Source organism: Pleurodeles waltl, chromosome 3_1 (genome assembly GCF_031143425.1).
Source record: "Pleurodeles waltl isolate 20211129_DDA chromosome 3_1, aPleWal1.hap1.20221129, whole genome shotgun sequence".
NCBI classification, from domain to species: domain Eukaryota; kingdom Metazoa; phylum Chordata; class Amphibia; order Caudata; family Salamandridae; genus Pleurodeles; species Pleurodeles waltl.
Window position 1 is genome coordinate 1656952859 of NC_090440.1, and position 24633 is coordinate 1656977491.

At 43.9% G+C, this 24633-nt stretch overlaps 1 protein-coding gene across 2 annotated transcripts in view; it reads right to left on the bottom strand.

The window, feature by feature from the left end:
• ATF2 (activating transcription factor 2) overlaps window positions 1–24633 on the bottom strand; it is a 379503-nt gene that overhangs the window by 208541 nt on the left and 146329 nt on the right. For both annotated transcript variants that reach the window (XM_069225391.1, XM_069225392.1), the window contains exon 8: window positions 12630–12744. In XM_069225391.1, coding sequence (XP_069081492.1) covers window positions 12630–12744 — 115 coding nt within the window. The remainder of the gene's footprint in view (window positions 1–12629; window positions 12745–24633) is intronic.

The following is a 24633-nucleotide window of genomic DNA, read 5'->3' on the forward strand; positions in this document are numbered from 1 at the left end:
CACAGAACAGGGAGGCGGTGAGGAATCTGAGGTTAGATACAGTATCCACCAAAAAGGGCATTACAGAAGGTAAGTAACTTGTTCTTTTGATGGATATATCTATCTGTAGGTTCCTTACCTCTAGAATATGCAAGCAGTTCCTCCAAAAGCTACAAGGTCTGAGGAGTGGAATCTAATGAAAATAAAATCCTGCAATTCTGAGCAGGCAAAATAACCCTTTCTGCAGACTAGGCAGCCAAGCAGTAGCGCTTAGCGAACATGTGCGCGGACATTGATGTCACAGCTTGAAAGATGTCAAACAGAGGAATTCCAGTAGCTAATTCAGTTGAAGCATTAGCCATGGTACCTCAGGCCTTCAGTGAGATTCTTCCAGGTTAGAATGTAACAGACCTTTATACAGAGAACGATCAGCCTTGACCAAGTTCTCCTCTGTACTGCCTTTCCCTTTTTTTGCATCGGCAAACTTCACAAAGATCTGATCACTGACACAATACTCATTAGTGTATTTAACAAGAAGCTTAAAGCTCATTTTGGTTCTAGCCAGTGAAGTAGATACTTCTCTTTTGAGGAACGTGGTGAAAAGAAAAATGCTGATAGGGTGGTGGACTGCCTTATGTAGAAAGGTAATACTAACGTGGAAAGATAATAATACTTTAGACAGAAAGGGAGCCTTTATCTTCAGCACCAACCTTCAGGGAAATGTGATGTATGGAAGCTGCACTGACAGTGCCTGCAGTGCACTCACCCAGAAGTGATCACAGTGAGACAGACCATCTTCATGGTTAAGAGCCACAAAGAACAGTTGTGTATAGCTTCAAATAGCATGCGCATGAGAAACATTAGGACCAAGTTAAGGTCCCATTGTAGCATTACAAATGTTTTCAGCATTAGACATTTCAGGAACTATATCACAATAGGTGATCTGAAGAGGAAAGGCTTTGGAGCAAACACAAAAAAAGCCAAAATGGCTGACATGTAACCTTGAACTATGCCCACTGCGAGGGCTTGCAGGGCAAACAATAAAATAGACAAAAACAAATCAGAAAGTTTGGCCTGAAGAGGTTCAAGTTACCTACATCAGTCTACGAATTTCTCCCTGCGTCTCAAACACAGATTTGGTCGACAGGTGAGGCCAAAGCTGCAAGAATTACATCCAGTACCTTGATGGATGGTGGTCAGATGTCACTGCTCAACTCCATGCATGGATGTGTAGGTTGAGCAACAGGAGAGAAGGAGTAGAGCAATGCAGAGGGCCGGCGAGGAGTAAGGAGACGGCGAGGAAACAGCGGTCCATCTGTACAGTGGAGCAGTGCAGAAGAGTGGTAATGAGCAGGGGGTGGTGAACAGAGCTGGTGAAGGTGGCAGAAAATGCAGGGGAAGAGGAAGGGGGCTAGGGTTCGAGGAGGAGAGATGCATAGTGTGTGAGCATGGTGTCGAGATGTACTGCAGAGTACATCAACACGCCCTGTGGCGCCTCTGAGTGCCTCTCGTTTGCCACTTCTCCACTTTACCATCCGCTGACCTTGCTTACCTACCCTGATGCCTGCTTAGTCCCACCTGCCTTCACGAATCGGTTGCAGCACTAGGTCAGAGAACAGAGGCTGCTTGGCGGAGCCCCAGAGGGAGACAATTAATTGAATATTCCAGGGCCCACATAAGCCCAAACAAGGGAACAGTCCCCCAAGGGGCTCTGTGCACCCACAATAGATACATACTACCAGAATGGAGCACATAAGGACTAGTAAAAAAAGTACAACAGTGCCCATAGCCCCCACAAAGAAAAAAGTAAGCACATACAGAGGGGGTTATATCCTCCAAAGGACAGAAACAATAAAAGCACAGGTTCACCTCTGTAGTGAAGGATTAGGGAAAGTACCCGATTTATCAGCCATCGAAATATGTTCAACTTCAACTGAGGCTGGGAAAATCCTGAACAGTAGCATAAGCCACTACAGTATTTTTTTTTAAGTGAAGCTGGCATCATGATTACTGGATGAAAGAGAGGAATTATTACTAAAAGAAGGAGGGGTGACTTCACCGCAACCTATAAACTATACTAGTAACTACCCAGCATATGCAAAAATATTAGCATCTATCAACATGACTCTGATAGCAGCTATCAATGCTCTGGCCTGGCAGTCACTCAAACTTAAATTACAGCACTACAAGTGGATTTACAGCAATCCCTGGCTGACAGCATTTCCGAGATCAAAACAAAAATGAGCACTCTTAATGAACAATCGGCAGTGTGGGATCCTGTGCATGCACCCCAATAGTAGCTAAACTGCAGATTTCTGGAAATGCTAGCTCAACTGGTGAAGAGCATGAAGGAGGTGAACCCTAACCTTGCAAGCAGAACAGTGAGCGAGCATATCACCTCCATGGACGTTTTAATTAGCCCAGATAGGCCCCCAACAAGACCCAATTCATACATGAAAGCTTTTGACAATTTCCCAATGGCAGACAAGTGGTCCTCAGAGTCCAATGAAATAACAGGAACAAAAATCAAAAGCAAGTAAGAGAGGAGGCTCTCAAACATACGGAAGATACGCCAGAATCTGCTCACAGACAAATCAACAAAAGGACTCAAAATGAACAAAGGAACACACAAGGAGTCAGAATACTAACTCGGAGGGGGGAAAAAATAAAAACAAAAACAAGAAAGCATGATCCAGGTATCAACTACAAATTAATCGAGAGAGACAAGATGGCAACAAGGGGGTGAAAGTAAGAAATACTACCCAATCATACAGGAATGGAAGGAGTATGAGAAGCCACAAGCAAATATAAACATCAGAAGCATCCTAAACAGTGAAACAGTCCGTACAAAAGGTGCTGCCCTACTTCCAGCCCAAACCAACAATAAAACGATAACGTCTGAATTTAGCACTAACCCAGGGAAAAAAAGCAAAGTTTGTAAAACCCTGAAATGAACTTACCAGCAGGTCACACTACAAACACGGAGAGGATCCTGGTTCAACTCACTTACAAACATGCTGGGTAGATGTTATATGAAAAAGGAGACAGTAGAAGAAGAGCCTCCAGCCCTCAAAGTTATTGCAAAGGTCAAGACATGTAATTTCGAGGGGAACGTCCAAGCAAAAAAGCATGTACCTTAATTTGCTTGCCCCATTCAAATACTCAGGGAAATAGTAATCCGAATGAACCAGGTATGGACATACGAACCACTGAGCATATTCCTAGCTCAAACAACCAGGCAACTAATAATCAGTGTCTTTCTAAAACAAATTGACAACTGAGTAACGAAATACCAAAACAAAATATTAACATGGGTTCATTCAACAACCTGAGAACTAGACCACCATATCCAACAATAACCAAACATTTGCAATGCAACGGGTCTCGCATTTGCTCGAGTTAGAGCTATTAGCGTTGTAAACTCTTAACCAGACTTTTCTTGCCACATAAGTTGAAAGAAAAAAACCAAGCGTGATCGCCCTATGTAAAACCCAGCGTGGTCGCGTTGAAATTGAAAACCAAACAACCGAGCGCAATCGCGCTATGTAAAACACAGCGCGATCACGCTGCATGTAAAATAAAAAGATAAAGTAGTGCAGAAACCAGGCAGAAAACATGGAGCCTCGTATGTTTTCAGTAGTTGGGGGATGTGCTCGAGTAGGGCTAAACACCGGAAAAGGCATGACATATGCATGCCTTTCACTGATGAAATCAAGCGGATTTTAAAAGGCAAGCCCACAAACCAATGAAAGTGACAGGCGTGACATGGGTGTGGTTAAAAGCCCAAAGAGTGATTACAACAGGGACGGTGTGCTTGTGTGCTCGGACCTAAACAGGAAAGGCCAGGTCGCTGTGGACCTCTACATGACAAGCGCAATGAAGAAATGAGCCCCTCACAGCTCAATCTAATATTTATACCAACATACATCTCACAAGGGCAACAAGATATACTAAACAGGTCTATTATACTACAGTTATGCCATCAAATTCATATAAAATTGGAGAGTACAAGTACAATTAGATTTGTCCCATCCAAAAACACATCTGGTATAGAAACCACAATAAGATCAGAGGAAACGGTAAACTAGTGTTGGACCTGGCTTTTTGACAGGGTCATCCCCAAACTTTTTGCCTCCTTCCTCCTATTTTTTCTGACCTGTTCTTGTTGGCTTTTGAACTCTGGGCACTTTACCACTGCTAACCAGTGCTAAAGTGCATATGCTCTTAGTGTAAATTGTACTGTTGATTGGTTTATCCATGATTGGCTATTTAATTTACTTGTAAGACCCTAGTAGAGTGCACTATATGTGCCTAGGGCCTGTAGATTAAATGCTACTAGTGGGCCTGCAGCACTAGTTGTGCCACCTACTTCAGTAGCCCCTTAACCTTGTCTCAGGCCTGCCATTGCAAGGCCTGTGTGTGCAGTTTCACTGCCACTTCGACTTGGCATTTAAAAGTACTTGCCAAGCCTAAAACTCCCCTTTTTCTACATATAAGTCACCCCTAATGTGTGCCCTAGGTAACCCCTAGAGAAGGGTGCTGTGTGGGTAAAAGGCAGAACATGTACCTGTGTAGTTTATATGTCCTGGTAGTGTAAAACTCCTAAATTCGTTTTCACACTACTGTGAGGCCTGCTCCCTTCATAGGCTAACATTGGGGCTGCCCTCATACATTGTTGAAGTGGCAGTTGCTGATCTGAAAGGAGCAGGAAGGTCATATTTAGTATGGCCAGAATGGTAATACAAAATCCTGCTGACTGGTGAAGGCGGATTTAATATTACTATTCTAGAAATGCCACTTTTAGAAAGTGAGCATTTCTTTGCACTTAAATCTTTCTGTGCCTTTCAATCCACGTCTGGCTAGGTTTAGTTGACAGCTCCTTGTGCATTCACTCAGACACACCCCAAACACAGGGTACTCAACCTCACTTGCATACATCTGCATTTTGAATGGGTCTTCCTGGGCTGGGAGGGTGGCGGGCCTTCTCTCACACAAAGGACTGCCACACCCCCTACTGGGACCCTGGCAGACAGGATTGAACTGAAAGGGGACCTGGTGCATTTCTTACCCACACTTTGAAGACACCCCCACATCAAAGGCACAATTTAGTATAAAACAGGGCCTCTGCCCTACCTCATCAGACACTTGCTGGAGAAGAAACCTGAACCAGAGCCTGCATCCTGCCAAGAAGAACGGCCTGGCTGCCTAAAGGACTCACCTGACTGCTTTCTACAAAGGACTGCTGCCTTGCTGTGGCCCTGCTGCCTTGCTAAACTCTTGCCTTGCTGCTGAAGTGCTCTCCAAGGGCTTGGATAGAGCTTGCCTCCTGTTCCCTGAAGTCTCAGGACCAAAAAGACTTCTCTTTTTCATTTGGACGCCTTGTGCGCCGAAAAATTCAACGCACAGCTTGCTTCGCGATGAAAAATTCACTGCACGCTGATCCGGAAAGACGACGCTCGGCGCGACGCCTGCGGTGCGACCGGAACTTCGACGCACGGCCTCGCCTGGACAAACGCCGCCCGACTCCAGAAAGGAAATCGACGCGACGCCTGCCGTGAGGGAGAAGATTCCACGCACCACCCACCGGAACGATGTGCAGCCGGAAAACAAGCCTAGGATTCCACGCACAGACCCCGGGACATCTGGTAATCCCGCGAACCACAGAAAGAGACTGTCCACACGCCGGAAAACGACGCCCGACTTCCCCGCATGAAAAATAACGACGCAAGTCTGTGTGTGCTGGGGAGAAATCGACACACACACCATTTTTCCACGTATCTCTTCTTCTGTGGCCCTTTGCGGAGATTTTCCACTTTAAACCAGGTACTTTGTGCTTGAAAGAGGCTTTGTTTGCTTTTTAAAGACTTAAGACACTTTGGCCCTCATTCTGACCTTGGCGGGCGGCGGAGGCCGCCCGCCAAAGTCCCGCCGTCAGGTTACCGTTCCGCCAGCCCAGCGGGAAAGAGGCTTCCACGATGAAGCCGGCTCGGAATCGAGCCGGCGGAGTGAAAGCTGTGCGACGGGTGCAGTTGCACCCGTCGCGTATTTCACTGTCTGCACAGCAGACAGTGAAATACATTTAGGGGCCCTCTTACGGGGGCCCCTGCAGTGCCCATGCCAGTGGCATGGGCACTGCAGGGGCCCCCAGGGGCCCCGCGACCCCCCCTACCGCCATCCGGTTCCCGGCGGGCGGACCGCCGGGAACTGGATGGCGGTAGGGGGGGTCGGAATCCCCTCGGCGGCGCAGCTAGCTGCGCCGCCTTGGAGGATTCCAATGGGCGGCGGTACACTGGCGGGTGACCGCCAGTGTTGCCGGTCCGACCGCGGCTTTACCGCCGCGGTCGGAATGCCCATTGGAGCACCGCCGGCCTGTCGGCGGTGCTCCCGCGGTCCTCCAACCCGGCGGTCATGCACTGCCAGGGTTGGAATGACCACCTTTATATCACTTTTCAGTGATATCTCTACAATTTCACATTGCATCTTTATTCGTTTTGACCTGCAATTATCCAGATAAATATTATATATTTTTCTAAACACTGTGTGGTGTATTTTTGTGGTGCTATGTTGTGTTATTGTATGATTTATTGCACAAATACTTTACACATTGCCTTCTAAGTTAAGCCTGACTGCTCGTGCCAAGCTACCAGAGGGTGGGCACAGGATAATTTTGGATTGTGTGTGACTTACCCTGACTAGAGTGAGGGTTCTTGCTTGGACAGAGAGTATCCTGACTGCCAACCAAAAACCCCATTTCTAACAACTAGGTAATACGGAAAACACACAAGTTCAAGCACTGGGGGATTAACATCAATACTGTGGAGAAAGACAGATATCTTACAGTACTAGCTGGCCCAGGATGGCCAACAGAAAAAATTAAAGGATGGTATAGCATACTTAAAACGTCCTCATGACCTCCGTTGCAATTAGGGAATACCAAACTACAAGTACAACTAAATATAAACAAGGAAAGAAACTGCATCCTATACAACGCGCCCAAAGAAGGGCCTCAGCAAGACTGGAGTTGGTTGGCGCACATACTTTCCTAGAGATGAATCTAGATACCATTAGTATAATCAGTGTTTCACAAACGGCTTTGTAAGAAATAATTTAAAAATCAGGTTATTTCAAGATCTAGATTAACAGACAAAGAATAGCTATACACATGGAACTTTACAGGGCTATTCTATCAGCTTTCAAAGCTGAAAGATAGGCTATTTTTGTAATGATTTCCATTAATCTTATCAAATAAAATGTTTACTACTACTAAGCATAGGTTGTAGAGACCTGAGTGTAGGATCCTCCCTTGTTGTTGAGATAGGAGGTTAGCTTAAAGAGATAGCCGAATGACAAGGCAAACGGACAGGCTAGGAAGTTCGAGGTGGCTTAAATACTCAACCCTGCATAGGGTTTTACAGATCATACTTGGGGCCCTCTAGGGCTTCATCACAATTCATAAAACGTGCTGTAATCTGAATGTTGGGTATGTCCCTGCTGAAAAGATTGTAACTGTTGGTGCGCCAGAGCTAATGAGCAGAATTTCCTTTAATGTTGAAGAATGATGGACTGGCAAGAACAACCATAGGGAAGCAGACCATGGTATGGCTGTCCTGAAGGCAAACTAGAGCAAAATCAGTCTTTCCCCTAAAGAGTCTAAAGCCATCAAAGGGAGCTTCCTTCAAAGATCACCTGGAAATCCCCTTAAAATCTTGTTGAGTGCATCCAAGTGTGTTCTCTGAGCACTACGTTCATGCCCCCAGCAAGACCAGCACCATCTATGGTATTAAGACCAGCACGCAACAATCACTTCACTACGTCCTGTCACTCCTGGACAGTTTTAGCACATCACCTTGAGGTTTCTCTGAGCAAGTTCTCAGTGGCCATGTTCCACAGTGCCTGAGTGTCCTAACCCATGAAGCGCAGTTCAGAGAGGACAAAGGCCATGCTGGTTGATGAAAACATATTTTTTCTGAAAGCATCAGTGCATAGGTTCCCTTTCTGGAGGGCTGTAAATAAAGGCGTTTGGAATTACCTTACTGGTCGATGCATGAACCACCAGGCTTTCTGGGGTTGGATGCTGACTGCAACTTAAGCCACCTAGCCGCAGGTTGACTAACTAGAGGGGTCAAATGTGGTTTTGTCCAAGTCGCCAAAAGAGTTTGTGAGCACTTCATTAAAGGTCAGTAAGGGCTGTGCGGAGGCAAGTCCCGGCTGGAGTATTTCAATAAGCAAATGTGACTTTGTTTTAACAGTTGGTAGTTGTAGGTCAGGGACATCCACCACCACAGCAAAGTGAGCACTTTCCTTCATTGGTGAAGCATGTGGTGAGTACAAGTCCGTTTCTGCAGAGATATCCAACCAATTTGCATTCTGTTAGTCCAAATAAAGTCCTTCATCTGTATAATTACGGGTGAAGTAAGTTTTCCAATGCCTCACTGTCCTGTGCATCATGGGGGACATGGTGTAAGCCTTGGGACTGTGATCGGAGTCTAACAGGGCCTCTAGCCTCTGATAGTACTGGTGCCTTGAAAAAAGGCCTGAAATCAGTTCAGTTATTACTGGTGGTGCCTTAATACTTTCCTGGTGAACAACAGGCCTCGCATGGTTTCACGTAGGCTTGTGTCTGGAGACTGGCATCAGTACCAAGTGCAGCACAGGTGCAGATGGATTTGGGGCCAGCACAGAAAGAGTCCCGGTGGTCCCACATTTATGTACTACCTCTGGCAGGTATGGCAAACCCGATGCAAATATATTTTTTCCAGATCATTTTCTTGTCTTTACACAGGCACAGGAAGCAGTGGATGAACCCTGTGTCTGCGTAACATTCCAAAAATTAAGCAAGATATGTAGACTACAGCGTCTACAGGAACCCCCAATTTGTTCTGATGTATGTATCTTGTCTGATTTTGAATTCTATATTGCATCATTCGCAAGATCTCTTCTAGCACGGCAATACATTACATTTAAGATTTTCTTGCTCTCTGATTCAAGCAAGTATCCCTTTATTGAGTACGACGGCCATCAATTATTCCAAGTCAAGTTCAAGGACACAGATTGACTCACTAAATAAAAGAAACACTCAAGAAAAACACCCTCTTCCTCCTCAGAGAGGTGAAGAGAGTCAGCTGCCTTGGCTGAAGATGATGTCTAGCCTTCAGCCCCTGATGGGGAGTGAGGAGCATGTTTCCGGTGCATCAAATTAAGAGACAATCTTTTTCAATGCACTTTATGAGCCAACACAAATCCCTTTCCTTGCTAATGCTTTTAATGAATCTAAAAAAACACTGATGAAACATCTTTCAGATTAACATGAGGAGGAATCAGTACCGAATGCCAGAAATGTTGGTCGATGACACTTCTGAATCCTTAAAAGTGGTGATACTGGGTGTGAAAAGCCTGAACAGCGGGGGGAAAAATAAGGTTTTTGTTATTCAAAGCTCTTAAGATGGACAATTGAACAGCACAAAGCAAAAGTAATGGCATCTCTCTATAGCAGGATTTATTTCTAAAACCTATGAAGCAGATGAGGGGAATGAGTAGTTCTGAGGGTGAAAATGGAACTACCTACACTTGAAGTACTCAGACATTAACCTACTGTTGTGATTATTAAAATCTGGAACTAGACAACCACTGCTCCTTAAATATGATTAGGTGTGTTCTTCAATCTTTGACTGTATGATAACTTTAATGAGGGAGTAATTGCTTTGGTGGACTTTATATAACCCACACAATAATGGAGGCTACTACGGAACAACATGTGAACTACGAGCTGGCTGCAGATGTACAAATATCAATTTGATCATCAATCATATAGGTATACATCCACATGAGGATTGAGCATTTACCATTATAGGTGCACAGTGTATTTGTAAAGAGGGATCAGAGATTTAGTGAACTGTACATTAAAATAAACTGCAAAAAGTGACCGATGTAGCAGTGTGAATAGTTCCGAGGGCCAGGAGGAAGATGGAAAAAAGGATGGCCCTAAATTCTTTCCTGTTGCCAGAAGAGTATTCAAGTGGAGATCGTTCCAAGATGTTGTGGGAAAGAGAGGGAAGGCTTGTTTCATGGTTTCCTAGAAAACCATATAATCCCCCACAAAATATTAGGGCTCCGCAGTCCTTTGGAATGAAATAATAAACTGGTACGGATAATGATGCCATCAATGTCACTATGTGGAAAACAATATTGATGACTGCGGTGTTATTGTTCAAACGACCCTCTCCTTCGTCTGACAACTTAAAATGCAAATTTTGCCATTTAAAATGGGATCAAAAATTAAATTAATAAAGGTTACAGGTGTCATTCGGCTCCATGTGGCATCGTCCGCACCAGAAGTGATGTGCGCAGCGCCTTGATAGGCACCACCCAGCATGTAGAAGTCAATTTCTTTTCGAGACTTTCGATGCCAGAAGTGCACAGCCACAAAGAACACTGACAACTGGCGTGGAAAACTAGGGCACTGAAAGGGAACAGCCTTTTCCCTAGAAATCCATTTGTAGACCTGGGAGGCTGGGTGGGTCAGTAAGGAATACGCGGCTAGGTAGAGTCTCTACCAGATAAGGCTTTGTCAATTCAATGTCAGTCGGATCAGTGCTCCAATAGGTTTTATGTGGAGTCCGGAGTTGGCCGAAGACCAGAGTCCTCTGATCTCCATCTTTCTCAGATGGCCGCCCCATCCCAGGAGTGACACATCTGTCATTACTGTCAGATCTGGTTGGGGAAGGGAGAGTGGTCTGCTGCTGACCCATTCGCGGGTAGTTAGCTATCACTGCAAATCTTGTGCAGCTCCCTCAGGGGTCTGGAGCATGTTGGAGAGATTCCCCTGATGATGTGCTCAGTAGAACTTTGGGTTCCACTGCAGAGCCCTCATATGCCAACAGGCATATGTCACAAGCAGGATGCAAGAGAACATAAATCCCAGCAGCCTCAGTCAGTCTCACTGAAATCCAGGATAGAGGCTAAAACATTGGTATCATAGCATGAATATCCTGGACTTGTCGTTTGGGAGGATAAGCCCAAAATTGCACCGTATCCAGAAAAGCTCAGATGAAAGGGAGCGTCTGAGAGTGAGTCAGGTGTGACTTCGGCAAGTTGATAGTGAACCCCAGCAGATGCAGGAGGTCAACTGTAGTCTGGAGGTGCAAGACTACAGCTTGGGACGAGCCTGCCTTTAAAAACCAATCATCGAGATAGGGGAAGACTGGCATCCCTGATCTCCACAGATGAGCTGCAACCCACCCACCACCACATTGGTGAACACCCCAGTTATGCTGGAAAGGCCAAAAGGGAGCATGGCGAACAGGAGGTGGTAGGATTGACCCAACAGCTGGCTGCCCGACCCCTGGAGTTTGTGGGTACTGCATCTTTGTCCAAGCAGAGGCTGGGGAACATGCTCGGCACGGTGGCTGAGGGGGTATAGATGTGGTTTGAAGGTCCTTCTGTGGCGACAAAAGGAGCAAAACACAGATTGTGGGTGGTGAGGGGCTATGGAAAGGCCCAAGGAATTGGCCATAGCCCTGTTGTACATAAAGCACTCCAGCGCTGAATCCGCCTGGTCTCCAAAGAGACAGGAGCCATCAAATGTCTTGTCCATAAGCAATGCTTGGACATTCCCAGAAAAGGCAGTCTGCCTCAACCGGGCGTGGCATTGTAAGGCCACTCTTGATTAAACCACTCTGCCCAGTGAGTCGTTAATGTACAGTCCACACCGCATTGTGAACTTAGCTGCATCTCTCCTATTGGAAATAGCCTGGGAGATTATGGCCTAGGGCCTCCTCCAGGACCATTGGCAGCACCTGTGCAACTGAATCCCACAGAGCGTGGGAACAGCAGCCCAAAAGGCACGCAGTGTTCACAGACCGCAGTGCAAGGCTGGTGGAAGAGAACATCTTCTTCCCCAAGGTGTCCAGCATCTTAGATTCCAGATCCAGAGGTATGGTTGGGAATGTGCCAGGATGTACGTGGGAGGAGGAGGCTTGCCCGTATCTGGAGAAGTGTCCAGTCCACTGGTCTCACCCAAATCTTCACACCATTCCAGAGGATCATAAGATAGGTATTCCTCAGGGTCCAGTGACCCCTCCAAACCTCCCTAAGGCCTAGTCCATAAGAATAGGGCTTAGCCTCCGACCTGGAAGGCATTGCCCCAGTCGGCACTGGAGTCTGTGTCGGGCGATGCACCTCTAGCTCCGTATTGGAGCCCGAGATTGGAATGGGGGCAGCGCTGCCGAGGGGCACGGGAGAGTCTATATCAGGAACAGCACTGAGAATGGCGAAATGTCACGATGACATCCTGCCACACCAGGAGAAAAAACGTCACAAAAACCCTGACAAAAGTAGAAAAAACTTGGTCAAAAAATGGCTGCAGAGTAGCTCTTCCTGGATCTGCACTGACTGGCATGGAAACAAAAGAACTGATGTCAGAGTGCTAGGGTGGCACATATATGGGCACCGAACACGTCTCTTCTGCGTGCACGACACCATGCGAAGCCAAACAAAGCCACCTACCGACGTACAGGGGTATTGCTCATGAAAAAATTTCCAGATCCAGTCTGACGCCTGAGGACAATTCTAAGGTGAGGAATCTACAGATAGAAGTCAGATAGTTATGTCTATTTTTTTCAAATGTGAACAAGTGCACATAATAAACTTACTGCAGCTGAAGCAGCAACATGAATATTAGGTTTTGTGATTGAAGCAGGAATGGCAACTGGCATGGTTTGTCCATTAGGAAGATGTAACAGCACAGGAAAAGTACCACGGACTGGTCTAAGGATAGAAGAAATATTATGTATTAGCTATATACCCAACACCAAATAATTTATCTAATACAGTTTGTAATAAACATGATATAACTTAAAGACAGATATAATATTGTACAAGAATCTGCATCATCCTTTCAGTTTATGACTTTATTTTGCCATTTCCTTTCATGGCATTCTGCTGTATTTTATCAACTTCGGAGTGCTACGAATACAATCTTGCAAACTTGTGATGCCCACATAGTTGGAAACAACACAGTTAGTATAGACTTGGTTGTTCTTTGGCTAAGTAATGAACTGGCAATTATTTAACAGAAGTTTAATCAATAATCTGAAATGAAGACCATTAGAAATCTAGTTTTGGAGGATGACTTCAGTTAATACGTAATGCTGGTTGCGAATGAGCACAACTAGATCATTTGACTTGGATGTTAAAATTGGGCAACATTTTAGCTTCAATGTGAAATAAACAGAATTGGCTCACCCAAGGAGTGGTGTAGGGGAAAACCACTGTTTAATCTGCTGATCGGCAAACTAAAAAAATTGTATGGTACTTCTTGAAACATAGGAAAATTGCTAGATTCAGGTAGCACGCTCCACCCAAACGCATAAACAAGCTGGTGAGGCACAACTTTCTTTTTGTGGTTGTGAATGGGCTACCCTGACTCAGTCAGAAGTGTTCAACCACAGAGTCCGTTGTGTTGACTAACGGCATCTAGAACTGCTGAAACAGCCTTCTGTTCAGACTGATTAAGCAATTCTGATTAGATGTCACCAGAATATCAGAACAGTTGATCATAGCTGGAACCTGAGTCCATTCACAAATTTCCCTAAATTTACTAAATACCCTTAACATGTCTGACAACTCATGGACTGACGGTTTGGGTGACAACAGTTCACTATGAGATACCACCGGCCTCTTACCAACCATAAAGATCACTTAATAATGTATAAAATGGCTGGTATAAAATATGAAAAATTGTCCTGGCACACACAACCTTTTTTTTTTAGCACAAAGTATATCCCTCAATAAGATAGAGTTATAAAAAAAAAACAGAAACGCTGGGATAAAAAACAACAGACACCTAAAAAAGAAAGGGGAGAATCTCTGCATACGGAGACCCTACAGAACAGATCTAATCTCAAAAATAGAGATAATATAAAAACGCCTGACAGATATCAATATACTGATACACGCCAATCTCGTTCCTTTCAGGACTCACTGGAAAAACTCAGTGAGAGAGTTGCGCGGTCAAAGAGAATAACTGAGTATGTGAAACGAGACAGGAATCACACCGCTCAACAGAAGTTTTTGTTAATAAAGAAGAGAAACTTCCCTAACAAAAACCCCAATTCAAAAGGAAAAAAGTGCAGCAGTTGCAGTCCGACATGCCATTCAAGAAGAGGGCTCTATTGAACAACAAGAAGTGGGCATTAGCGCAATTAGACAGCGCGGCAGAGGTCACAATAGTTCACCAGAATCCTGTAGAGCATCAGGAGGTGAAAGTAACTGATGACTTCCTACAAGTAGAAACTGCAGACATGCATGTCTCCACGCCTGATAGGGTGTACAAAGTAACGTTACAGTTAGAAGGAGACTGAGCGCTCAATCGACGCACTCTTTTGGGACCGTGTCGTAAACATATATGATATTCTACTGGCCGAAAGGGATTGGCCACCTGAATTTGTCTGTACTTGCCCATAAGGGGAAGATGTTATCAAACCTTCTTTCTCGCCCCTTGTTCCCGAGGTGCTCACAGAATCCTACGCCATTGATTGGGCATTGGCGCAGTTACCAGCGTTATACCCCAACCACGTAGGGTGGGATAAAGTTTCCCACTATCATGTAATACCTATTAAAAATCAACCCCAACCACATACCCAATATCCAATAAAACACGATGCTAAAGAACCCGTGAGAGAAATCCTCACACAACTAGAGTACCACGGCGTAATCGAACCCTGTGTCTCACCAATGAATAATCCCTTATTCCCAGTAGCTAAATCGGACCATTCGTACATAACAGTCTTAGACTACAGACACTTAAACAGTAATACACGCACATATGTTATACAAAACTCACATAGCACAGCCCTCATGAACAACATAGTGCGTAAAAAATACAAAACACTGGACGTTTCCAATGTTTTTTTCTGCCACAATATAGCGCCTGAGCGTAGAGACTTAACGAGTTTCAGTGCACTAGGCTCCCAGAAAACATTCTGTAGTTTACCCCAGGGGTACAAGAACAGTCCAGGACTGTTCGCAGCTCATGTGAATTCAATATTGTACAACATTGACCCTGGAACATTGTCCTATGTAGAAGATATTTATCTCACAATGATGAATTACTGCATCATTTAAGACGAGTAGCCTCATTGTTGTGGGATTTGCTGAGTTTGAGTACAAATTCAATTTCAATAAAACAAAAATAGCCTTCCTTAGCGTCCTGTTTTTGGGAAATGAGCTACTGAGTGAAGGAAAGAGCCTAGCACCACAATTCTTGGAAAAATGCGAACAGTTACAACCTCCAAATACAATTAAAAAACTCCAATCCCTATTAGGTTTTCAAAATGTTTGCAGAACTTACATTACAGATTATGCATCGCGCATAAAACCTTTATATGATTTAATACGTCACGACTTTTCAAGTAAATTTTGGACAGTCGAACACACACGCATTCGCAGAGCTTTGCAAACAGACATGCTTGCAGCACAACACTTACACACAAGGGATAACAAAAAACATCTGGTCATCAGAGTAATTGCGGGTGCCATTGGTTTCATCTATGTAACTTCCAATGAGGGTGAGACAGTCCTGATTGCATACAAATCACATTTGTATTCAGCAGCAGAACAACGCTTTGCTCCCACTTAGAAAATTATCACTGGTGTTCAGATGGCTGTCATTAAAGAAAGCCCAGGGCAAACGCATTATTGTTGTATCTCCAATTCCATCACCTGGGGCTGTTACCAAAGCCCGCAGTCCTAATGCTAAAGCATTACATTCACCTTGGATTTAATGGGCAACGTCTTTGACAGACACTGATGTTGACTACATTTTTTACCCAAAATTACAAACTCAAGAATTTTTTCAATATGTACTAGAATACCAAGTTCCAGCAAATACACTGCCTTATGATCAATATCAAAGAGTTATGTACACCGATGGCTTAGCACAACCTGCAATTGGCACAATTTGTAAATTCTCCCCTGCTTGCGCAGTCGTAAGTGGCTACATGGAGGATAATACATTTTGTCCCCAACATACATTCACGCAAACCCTAGGGGGTTACACAGCACAATTAGCAGAGTTAAAGGCTCTGATGGCACTAGAACATACGGATCCTGCACAGTTAACACTAATTGTTTGTGATTCGTACTACTGTGTCCAGTCAATGAATACCTGCATTACTGTCACCAGAATGGGTTCAGATATTTTAAAGGCAACACCATCAAACACAGACTTCTATAGGGGAAAGTAGCGGATCCGAAGGAAACGCCACCAAACGTCCATGTTGTACATACACTTGGACACCAGCGCTTTGGAATATACGGTGGTGGAAATACACTGGCTGATGAAGCCACCAAATCAGCAGTAGCTACAGCTGCTGTTGCTGTTGTAACCCGTTCTGGCCGAAACCGGACGATGACATATGGGATGCCGTGAAAGCCACGGCTGAAGGCATGCCCTATCCAAAAACATTCCAGGCTAAATATTCCTACCAAATGGGCGGCTGCCTTGATGCCGAAGTAGAGATACCAGCTGTGGGGGTTTGAGTAATTCCCAACAAAGACATGAGATCAGAGTTGATTAAAGCAGCGCATGAGGGGGTAGCATCTGCCTATGCTGGTGTGGCGACTACAGTAGTATTGTTGCAAGCACGTTATTGGTGGCCAGGTCTATACAAACAAGCCAAGCAATATGTCCTTTGTTGTGACATCTGCCAACAAATTAAGGGTTCTACCGTCAATCGCCCAAAGCAGACACCCCTCCTAATTTCCAACAAACCATTACAATGTGTGTACTTGGACCATTGTGGTCCCCTAACACCGGACAGTGCATACAAATATATTTTAGTCGCTGTTGACTCTTGCTCCAGATTTCTATGGGTGTGGCCACAACGCTCGGCTGACGCTCAGGCTGTTATGAAAGATTTGTGAGTCTTTATCGGTACATATGTAGTTGCAGCTTTCCACTCGGACCAGGGACCTGCTTTCGCCTTAAGGGCATTCAGGGACGCCATGGCTTTGTTAGGGGTCCAACTCCATTACTTATCTCCATTTCATCCCAAGGGAAACAGTGTTGTAGAGCGACAAAACCATGATTTAAAGCAGTCCTTAACAGCCAGCGTCTTAGGTAAGGGTCATAGTTGGCTTAATCACCTGTATGGAGTCCGAAGAGCACTTAATCTACGTAGAAGGTCCCTGGGGGCTGTACTTCATACGAGTGCCTGTTCGAAACTCAAATGTATGCTCCAGATCTTGATGGTCCTGACGTGGAGGCGGCAGAAACACCTTTTGACATAAATGAACGTGTCACTGTCTTGCAGGAATTACAACAGTTCCGTGATGACAATTCTTCTGCCAGTGCTGCCTTCACAGGAATGGCACGTTTAATGCTTCACTGTCATGTCCAGGTGGGTGCTTACTGTGGCCAATAGATACCAGTGGGTGTCATAAACGTTTTATAAACTCCACGGGGGATTTTAGAGCATGTAGGCCAGACCCTCGCTATGTGTCATCCGAACATGTGGGTATTGTAATAAACATACAGTGTAGGGAAACTATGCCAGCAATGGTTAAAGAGTCCCTCACTAGATGCTGTTAGAGAACACCTCAGTCTCCTGTCTAATAACACTGACTTATAGAACTTCCTGTTAGGTCCCAGAAAACAACGCAGAAAGCGCTTCTTATATGTAGTATATAATGAAATTTGGAAGCTTTCCCAACAAGAAGCTGCTGCCCCGTTAAGGCGAATAGATCAGGAAAACTTGCAGAAAGCATTAGCTGTTGTAGATAATGGGATTAATACCCAGTCTGACCAAATATACACTTTATACAACATTGTCTCTTCTGCAATAGACATAATACAAAGTGATATGTCTTCGTTACACCATGGACAGAGTCAACTAAGGTCCATTATGCAGTTGGGTTGGACACTTCAAACATTGAAGGCAGGTCGCGTTCCCTGGCTACACGTTAGCACAAGGGACATATTTTCTACGTTTAATTTAACGCGACAACAACTAATGGCTAAGAAGGAACCGACTTATGTCATGTTGAATATCGAAAAGTTGTCTTTTACTGTGACTGAAATACCATCTGCTGAGTGGTTAATGCACGGGGACACTTAATCTGCCTATTTCAACACTACAATTCAAGTCCTGCTTAAAACACATTCCAGTAGGCACATATGAAAGGCTGTTTGATAGTTACATTCATTAGGTGTGGGAGCTGCCCTTCTCGTACAAATGTCTCAGTGGCATGAAAGAGGTCTTTCTTAGCAGTAGTGAATGCAAGACTTCCATCAGCCATTCGATGGTTTGTAAACAGCTGTCCTTGCACGGGGAGTGTAACGCTTCAGCAGCAAACTTGGCTTGTTATCTAAAGGGAGTTCCAGTCCCCTTGATTAGACCTGCATTTCAGGTGCTCTCAAATGGCAGCTATGTTCTCCTCAATAGTGAAAACTGTTGTGGGATGCGAGCCGGAATAGTTTATGTTGTTTCGGTCTCTAAGATTGTTACATGCTGCTAGAACGTACTTTTTCCTCCTATAAGACAGAGGGAAGTAGCTGAAATTTGGTCCCATATTGCTACTCCTGATGTAAACTTTGACAAGTTGAGCAGACTAAAGGCTTTACTGTTCCAAAAACATGTGGTGCTAACATCTGCATGCGAGACCTACGCACTTCAGGTGGCAAGGTCGTCAGCAGAGATACAGTCCCTTTTAAGTACTAACCTTCCAAAACACTTTGGTAAGCTTGTGGGACGACTTTTTAATGCGTCCAGTACTACTGGAATAGGACTTTTTTTTTAAGGCTGTTGATTCTGGTTTTGTTCACACCTTCTCATCTATATTTTAGTTCAATACCATCAGCCATCCACTCAATACTATCCCGTATTTTCGGGGGATTTCCGATAACTTTGGCTATAGTAGGCGGCATTTTGCTATTGCTACTTTTTCTGCACAATGGCTGTCCCGCTGCAATAAGGAGGAATGAAAGCGCTCCCACCAGCGCAGCTGTGTCGCGAATGCATGATGCAGCACTTCGGAGTAACACTCCTGGAGCAACTGGAGTGTGACTGGTCTCTGTCATTCAGACCGGTTTTGCATTGTGTGCAGCCCGTGTTTCGGTGCCTCTGGTGCTCGTTCGAACATGCACTGAAAGTTTGTCCGTCTACGCAGCACATGCTTTCATTGGACACTAATCTGTTCATGCTCTCGCTGTGGGTTCATTACCAGACATGAGCATTGAGGGTGCGTTTGCTACGGGAAGCTGCTTATGAGTTGCCCTTCATGGAGGATGCAGCTCTGAATTCATTATTGGGCACACCACGGAATGCTGCTCCCTTCGCTGACTCTCAGGCTTTGGAACACGAATGCTCCTTGGTTCTTGATGATGAGTTTATTACTTTACCACCTGCCGAAGTGGAAGATTTCCTGTCTTCAATTATCCCGGATTCAATTGGCAACTTCCAAAATGACTCTGACTCTTGAAATTCAACCTTTTTATGCCACAAGTTAATATTTTTTAATTGTTCTTTTACACATGCTCAAGTGACTTTTTAACTTGTCATTATGTGACATTTAGGTTCGATTTTAATAGCTTTTATAAATAGGCTTTGAATCACCTTTGAACCAGCAAGGGGAGGGTGTTGTGTAGCCATTTTAGTTATAACTCCATGCACGTTATTTTAGCACACTAGGCCTGCCACTGTGCACTTTAACCTAGATATATTTTATTCAGCTTTGTTTATTATTTTAGCAATAGCCACATTTGTGGTCATGTTTTATTTCCCTCTATCTAGCTGTTCTTTGCCTAGGCCAGTACTGCGTTCTCAAACAAGACATTTCTTTAACTCTGTGCTTTTCTCAAGGCTGCAGTAAGATAGGTTGCAAGTAAACGTGGCAACGCTTTGTCTCTGGTATTCATAGAAACATTCCTTATATAGGGAAATTTTTTCAGCTCATCAGCTGTTTTATTATAAAAACACTTCTCTGTCCCATACACGTTGGAGGGAGATTCCAGCCAGATGACCACAACTAGATGCTGATTGCTGAACGCTTCGCTACAGCTGCTTCTGTAGGCTACAGGCCGCTTGCTCAGGTATGAGGGATGATGTCTTCCCAGGGGAACCTGAAGGGCAGAACTAGTGCTTAACATGCTGTGCTCTAATATAGCCTAGGTAAGAATTACTTTAATGATTCTAGTGACAACATGGTAGTGTTATTTTTATGCTTCACTCTCCTTGTCACAATTCTAATGCTGTCATGCTTTATAGTCCTGGTTATTGCAGTACAAGCTTTATTATCTAAGATGCAGTTGCTTCATAAAAAACCTTATTGAAACATACACTGCCTCTGATTGTCCTTGTATATGAGAGACTAATGTAACTGAGAGAAACAGATGCGATCTGAGTGACCACAATTTCCCTGAAGAGTCAATTGTGTCATGCGCTCGGCTACACAATCATCCCTGCTCTTGGGCAGAGATGAGGCACTGGTAGTTAGCCGGAACAAAACCCGGATAAGGCAGACAGGTGTCACTTGTGGTGGGTAAGACTCAGTCCCCCACACCGCAGGTGAGTCTGCTGCTCAAATCCAGTAGTCTCATTAGAATGATGGGAGCCTAAACGACACTATTACAACACTCACAATTGTGAGCAATATTGTGGTACACCCCATCCTCACTCCCTCCAGACTCTTGGAGAGAAACTGAAAAGCAATAACCTGCAAGGGAGCTGGCAACCTTAAAAACATCTATAGAATTAATGGAACTTGAATCAACTTCCAATGTTCGTGAATGGAGTGTGATTAATTTGGACATTTATATTACAAACAGGTTTCAAAATACCGGGGTATGAAGCGCACGTAAAAACAAATGAATTAGTATTATGAAATAATCCTTCACTTGTGACGTGGTATCCATGGTGTAATGCACACAGAGCTCATACAGCAGAGTACATGGTGCTCTCTTAGAGAAGTCTTACATGAGTACGGACATAGAAAAGCTACACATAAAGCCTTTGCTTTCACTACTTGGCACTGGAAAGGAGGGAGAACAGCACCCTAAAAGCACTGTTAATTGTAGAACATCAAATGAGCAACTTATGCATTGAGGGTCCACTTCCAAAGACAAGGGTGACCCTGGGAGAAAAGCAACCTATTAGAGGACCCACTTTCATTAGCCCTCTTAAAGTAGAGCTTAATAAAAAGGCCTTATATCCAAGGTATGCAATCCAATCAGTGCTGAGGGATAAAGGACAGAACAAAGAACGAAATACAAATATATTGATTGACATGGAAATTCAAACTGACTATAAGAAGGAACAATGTGGTCTACTAAGGATTAGTAGTTCCCAAGTGCCTGATAGCATGAACAGCTAGAGAGCTGCGACTTTCTATGACCACAGTAATACCCAATAAGAAGTCTGGCCTCAAAAGTTTAACAACCAAATTTAATAAAATGAGCAAGAGATACATCGCCACAATGCTTCACAGAGAAAAAAATAAATCAGAGTTTCTATAGGCTCCTTTAGCTGCCAGGTAGGACCTGCAAGCCATTACCTGAATGTCCTACCTTCCAAGGTATGAGAAATGCCAAAGCACTTCCTCTTACAAACAGATAAGTGAATCTTTCTTATTTGCTAATGGTAAGTGGCAAAACCTTGGCCACATACTTTTTTGATTAGGCTGTACTAGATGTGGGATGGAAGGGTGTTACTAACAATTTTTGAACTGTAGTCAAAGTAAAGAGACATGAGTATTTGGTTTTCAGCTCAAAGTGTCACTAAAGATGTATTTTTAATAAGGTGTCATTATATCAGGACACTGTATTGCAAAGTGTGACGCAGCAATACATGCTGGCTAAATAATGAAAGTGAAGGAGACTCAGAGGTTTTATACTTGTGTTTGGGTTTGAAGAAGCTGAATTATCTACTCTACCATTTAAGTTGTCCAAAATATTACCTGTATTCATATCAGGCAGACAAATGAGACACATTTGTTATAAATATATCTGGATGGATTAAAAAGTTAAAACAAAGTACTTCCTTCTGATTACAGTTCCCATAGCTACTAAGGAGGGATGCCACTGGTAGAAATCTTCAAGAGGTTACACGTTTGCTTAAAATATAAACAAATTGACTGCAAATCATCTATAATTGCTCTGGACTCTTTGATGTGTCAAGAATCTGAGAATGAGGGTTCCCAACGTTTTAAAAAACACATGCTCCATGAATGCTCAGTTGACTGTAGTTTATGACCAATGCTCCACTTCCTAATTAAATGATCATGATTATTTTAATTACCATGTGATTGTCAGCTGCAAAGCAGAGTCAGTCTGTCTTCAAACAGAAAGCTACATCTGAAAAGGTTTTAAAAACAGTGTGGAAGATCAAGGAGGAAAATCTAGCATACATGATGGAGGTTCTGATGGATACGCTAATCATTCAAGGGGTGCCTGCAGGCACGTAAAAATGGATGAAACTATGTGAAAAGGAATTAGGAAGGAAGTCAATATTGATGGCAATTAACAGATGATAGAAAGGCTGCTTCTTCCTGTTAGCTAACACTGATGATTCAGACAGGGAAGCTGAACGGAAATCATGAAGCAAATAGGGAACAATTTGAATATAATTATCAGAAGCCTGGTGAGTGGAAGTAAACAGAAGAGCTATTATCAGGACGTTCTAGATAGCTTAGCTGTGCAAGATGCTCAGATTCATGTTGACTTCACTTTCACTTAATACCATGTTTAGACTAAATGAATATCCTAATATTATGGCCAATTTATCTACAGGAAATTATTTGCTTGGTGCTAGAGGCTCCAATATCCGTAGACATCTCTAAAACGGAAGAACTAAGCACATTTATGGGTCTTCCATGAGATGAGATATTCTGCTCAAGTGAGCTATTTTCTTGCAAAAACCCTATTATTCTACCACTTTTTCTGGTTGTCTTCCAGGATCACTGGTCATGCAAAAAGAGAAAGAAAATATTACTTACCCAGTAAGCAATGTAGTGCTGTAGATTCACATGCTCTGCATACTTTAGCCATCTAGTATTGGGTCCGGAAGGCTGCATAAGTCTTTCGAGTCATGAGGTATAGCAACTCCTCATCTGGCTGGTAATGCCCATGGGTATTCAACTCCATTGTTTAATTGCTTTCCCGCAGGTGGGTGAGAATGGAGTTAGTGTAAAAAGGAGAAAGATAAGATGACCATGCATGAGTGTATAGAGAAAACTGCATCAGCTACAAGTATCCCGGAAGGAGGATCTGCACATGTGAATCTACAGCACTACATGCCACAATCAGATGCTTACTAGGTAAGTAACATTTTCCATCTGATGGCATGTGTGGCTGTAGATACACATGCTCTGCACAGACTGTAAAGCAGTGCCTCTCCAAAGGGTGGCTAACCTGTGGAAGTTGCAGTGGTCTGGAATAATGTACATAGCACTGCCTGACCTACATTGTCTTGCTGGTGTGCTAAAATATTCACACAAGAATGTTTAGTGAAGGTGTGTGGTGTTGACCATGTAGCTGCCTTACATATGTGAGCTATAGGAATGTTACCTAAAAAGGCCACAGGCGCTCCTTGTAGGAGGCTAGCTCAGTTTATGGGGTACACCTATGGTGTGGCACCCTATACTGGATCCAGACAACCCTTAGTGAGAGTGAATAGGTGTCCAGATAGCAAAACCTCTATAGGGGTAGCTCAGGCGAGCAGCTGAAGTTTATCTAGGAGGAATGAAAAGCACTTGCAATACCACAGTAGTCAGGCAGTAACTCACTCTCAAGAAAGAACTACATAAGTGGTGCAAAATGAAAATGTCACTTACCCAGTGTACATCTGTTCGTGGCATTAGTCGCTGCAGATTCACATGTTTGGCACAGTCCGCTGCTTGGTGTTGGGCTCGGAGTATTACAAGTTGTTTTTCTTCGAAGAAGTATTTTTTGGTCACGGGACCGAAGGACTCCTCCCTCTTCGGCTCCATTGCGCATGGGCGTCGACTCCATCTTAGATTGTTTTCCCCGCAGAGGGTGAGGATGGAGTTGTTTGCTATAAATAGTGCCCATGCAATGGAGTGAATATGTATGTACATAAAAAGTTTATAATAATTATTTACAAATGTACAAATGTTTAAGATTTAAGATCTACTTCTAAACGGCTACAGGCTTCCCGGGGAGGCGGGAGGGCACATGTGAATCTGCAGCGACTAATGCCACGAACAGATGTACACTGGGTAAGTGACATTTTCAGTTCGATGGCATATGTTGCTGCAGATACACATGTTTGGCATAGACTATAAAGCAGTTACCTCCCCTAAAAGCGGTGGTTTAGCCTGTAGGAGTTGAAGTAGTTTGGAATAATATTCTTAGTACAGCTTGGCCCACTGTAGCTTGTTGTGCATTTAGTACGTCTACACAGTAGTGTTTAGTAAATGTATGAGGCGTAGACCAGGTTGCAGCCTTACATATTTCGCTCATAGGAATGTTTCCTAGAAAGGCCATTGTAGCACCTTTCTTTCTGGTTGAGTGTGCCTTTGGTGTAATAGGCAATTCTCTTTTGGCTTTAAGATAGCATGTTTGAATACATCTGACTATCCATCTAGCAATGCCTTGTTTAGAGATTGGATTTCCTATGTGTGGTTTTTGAAAAGCTATGA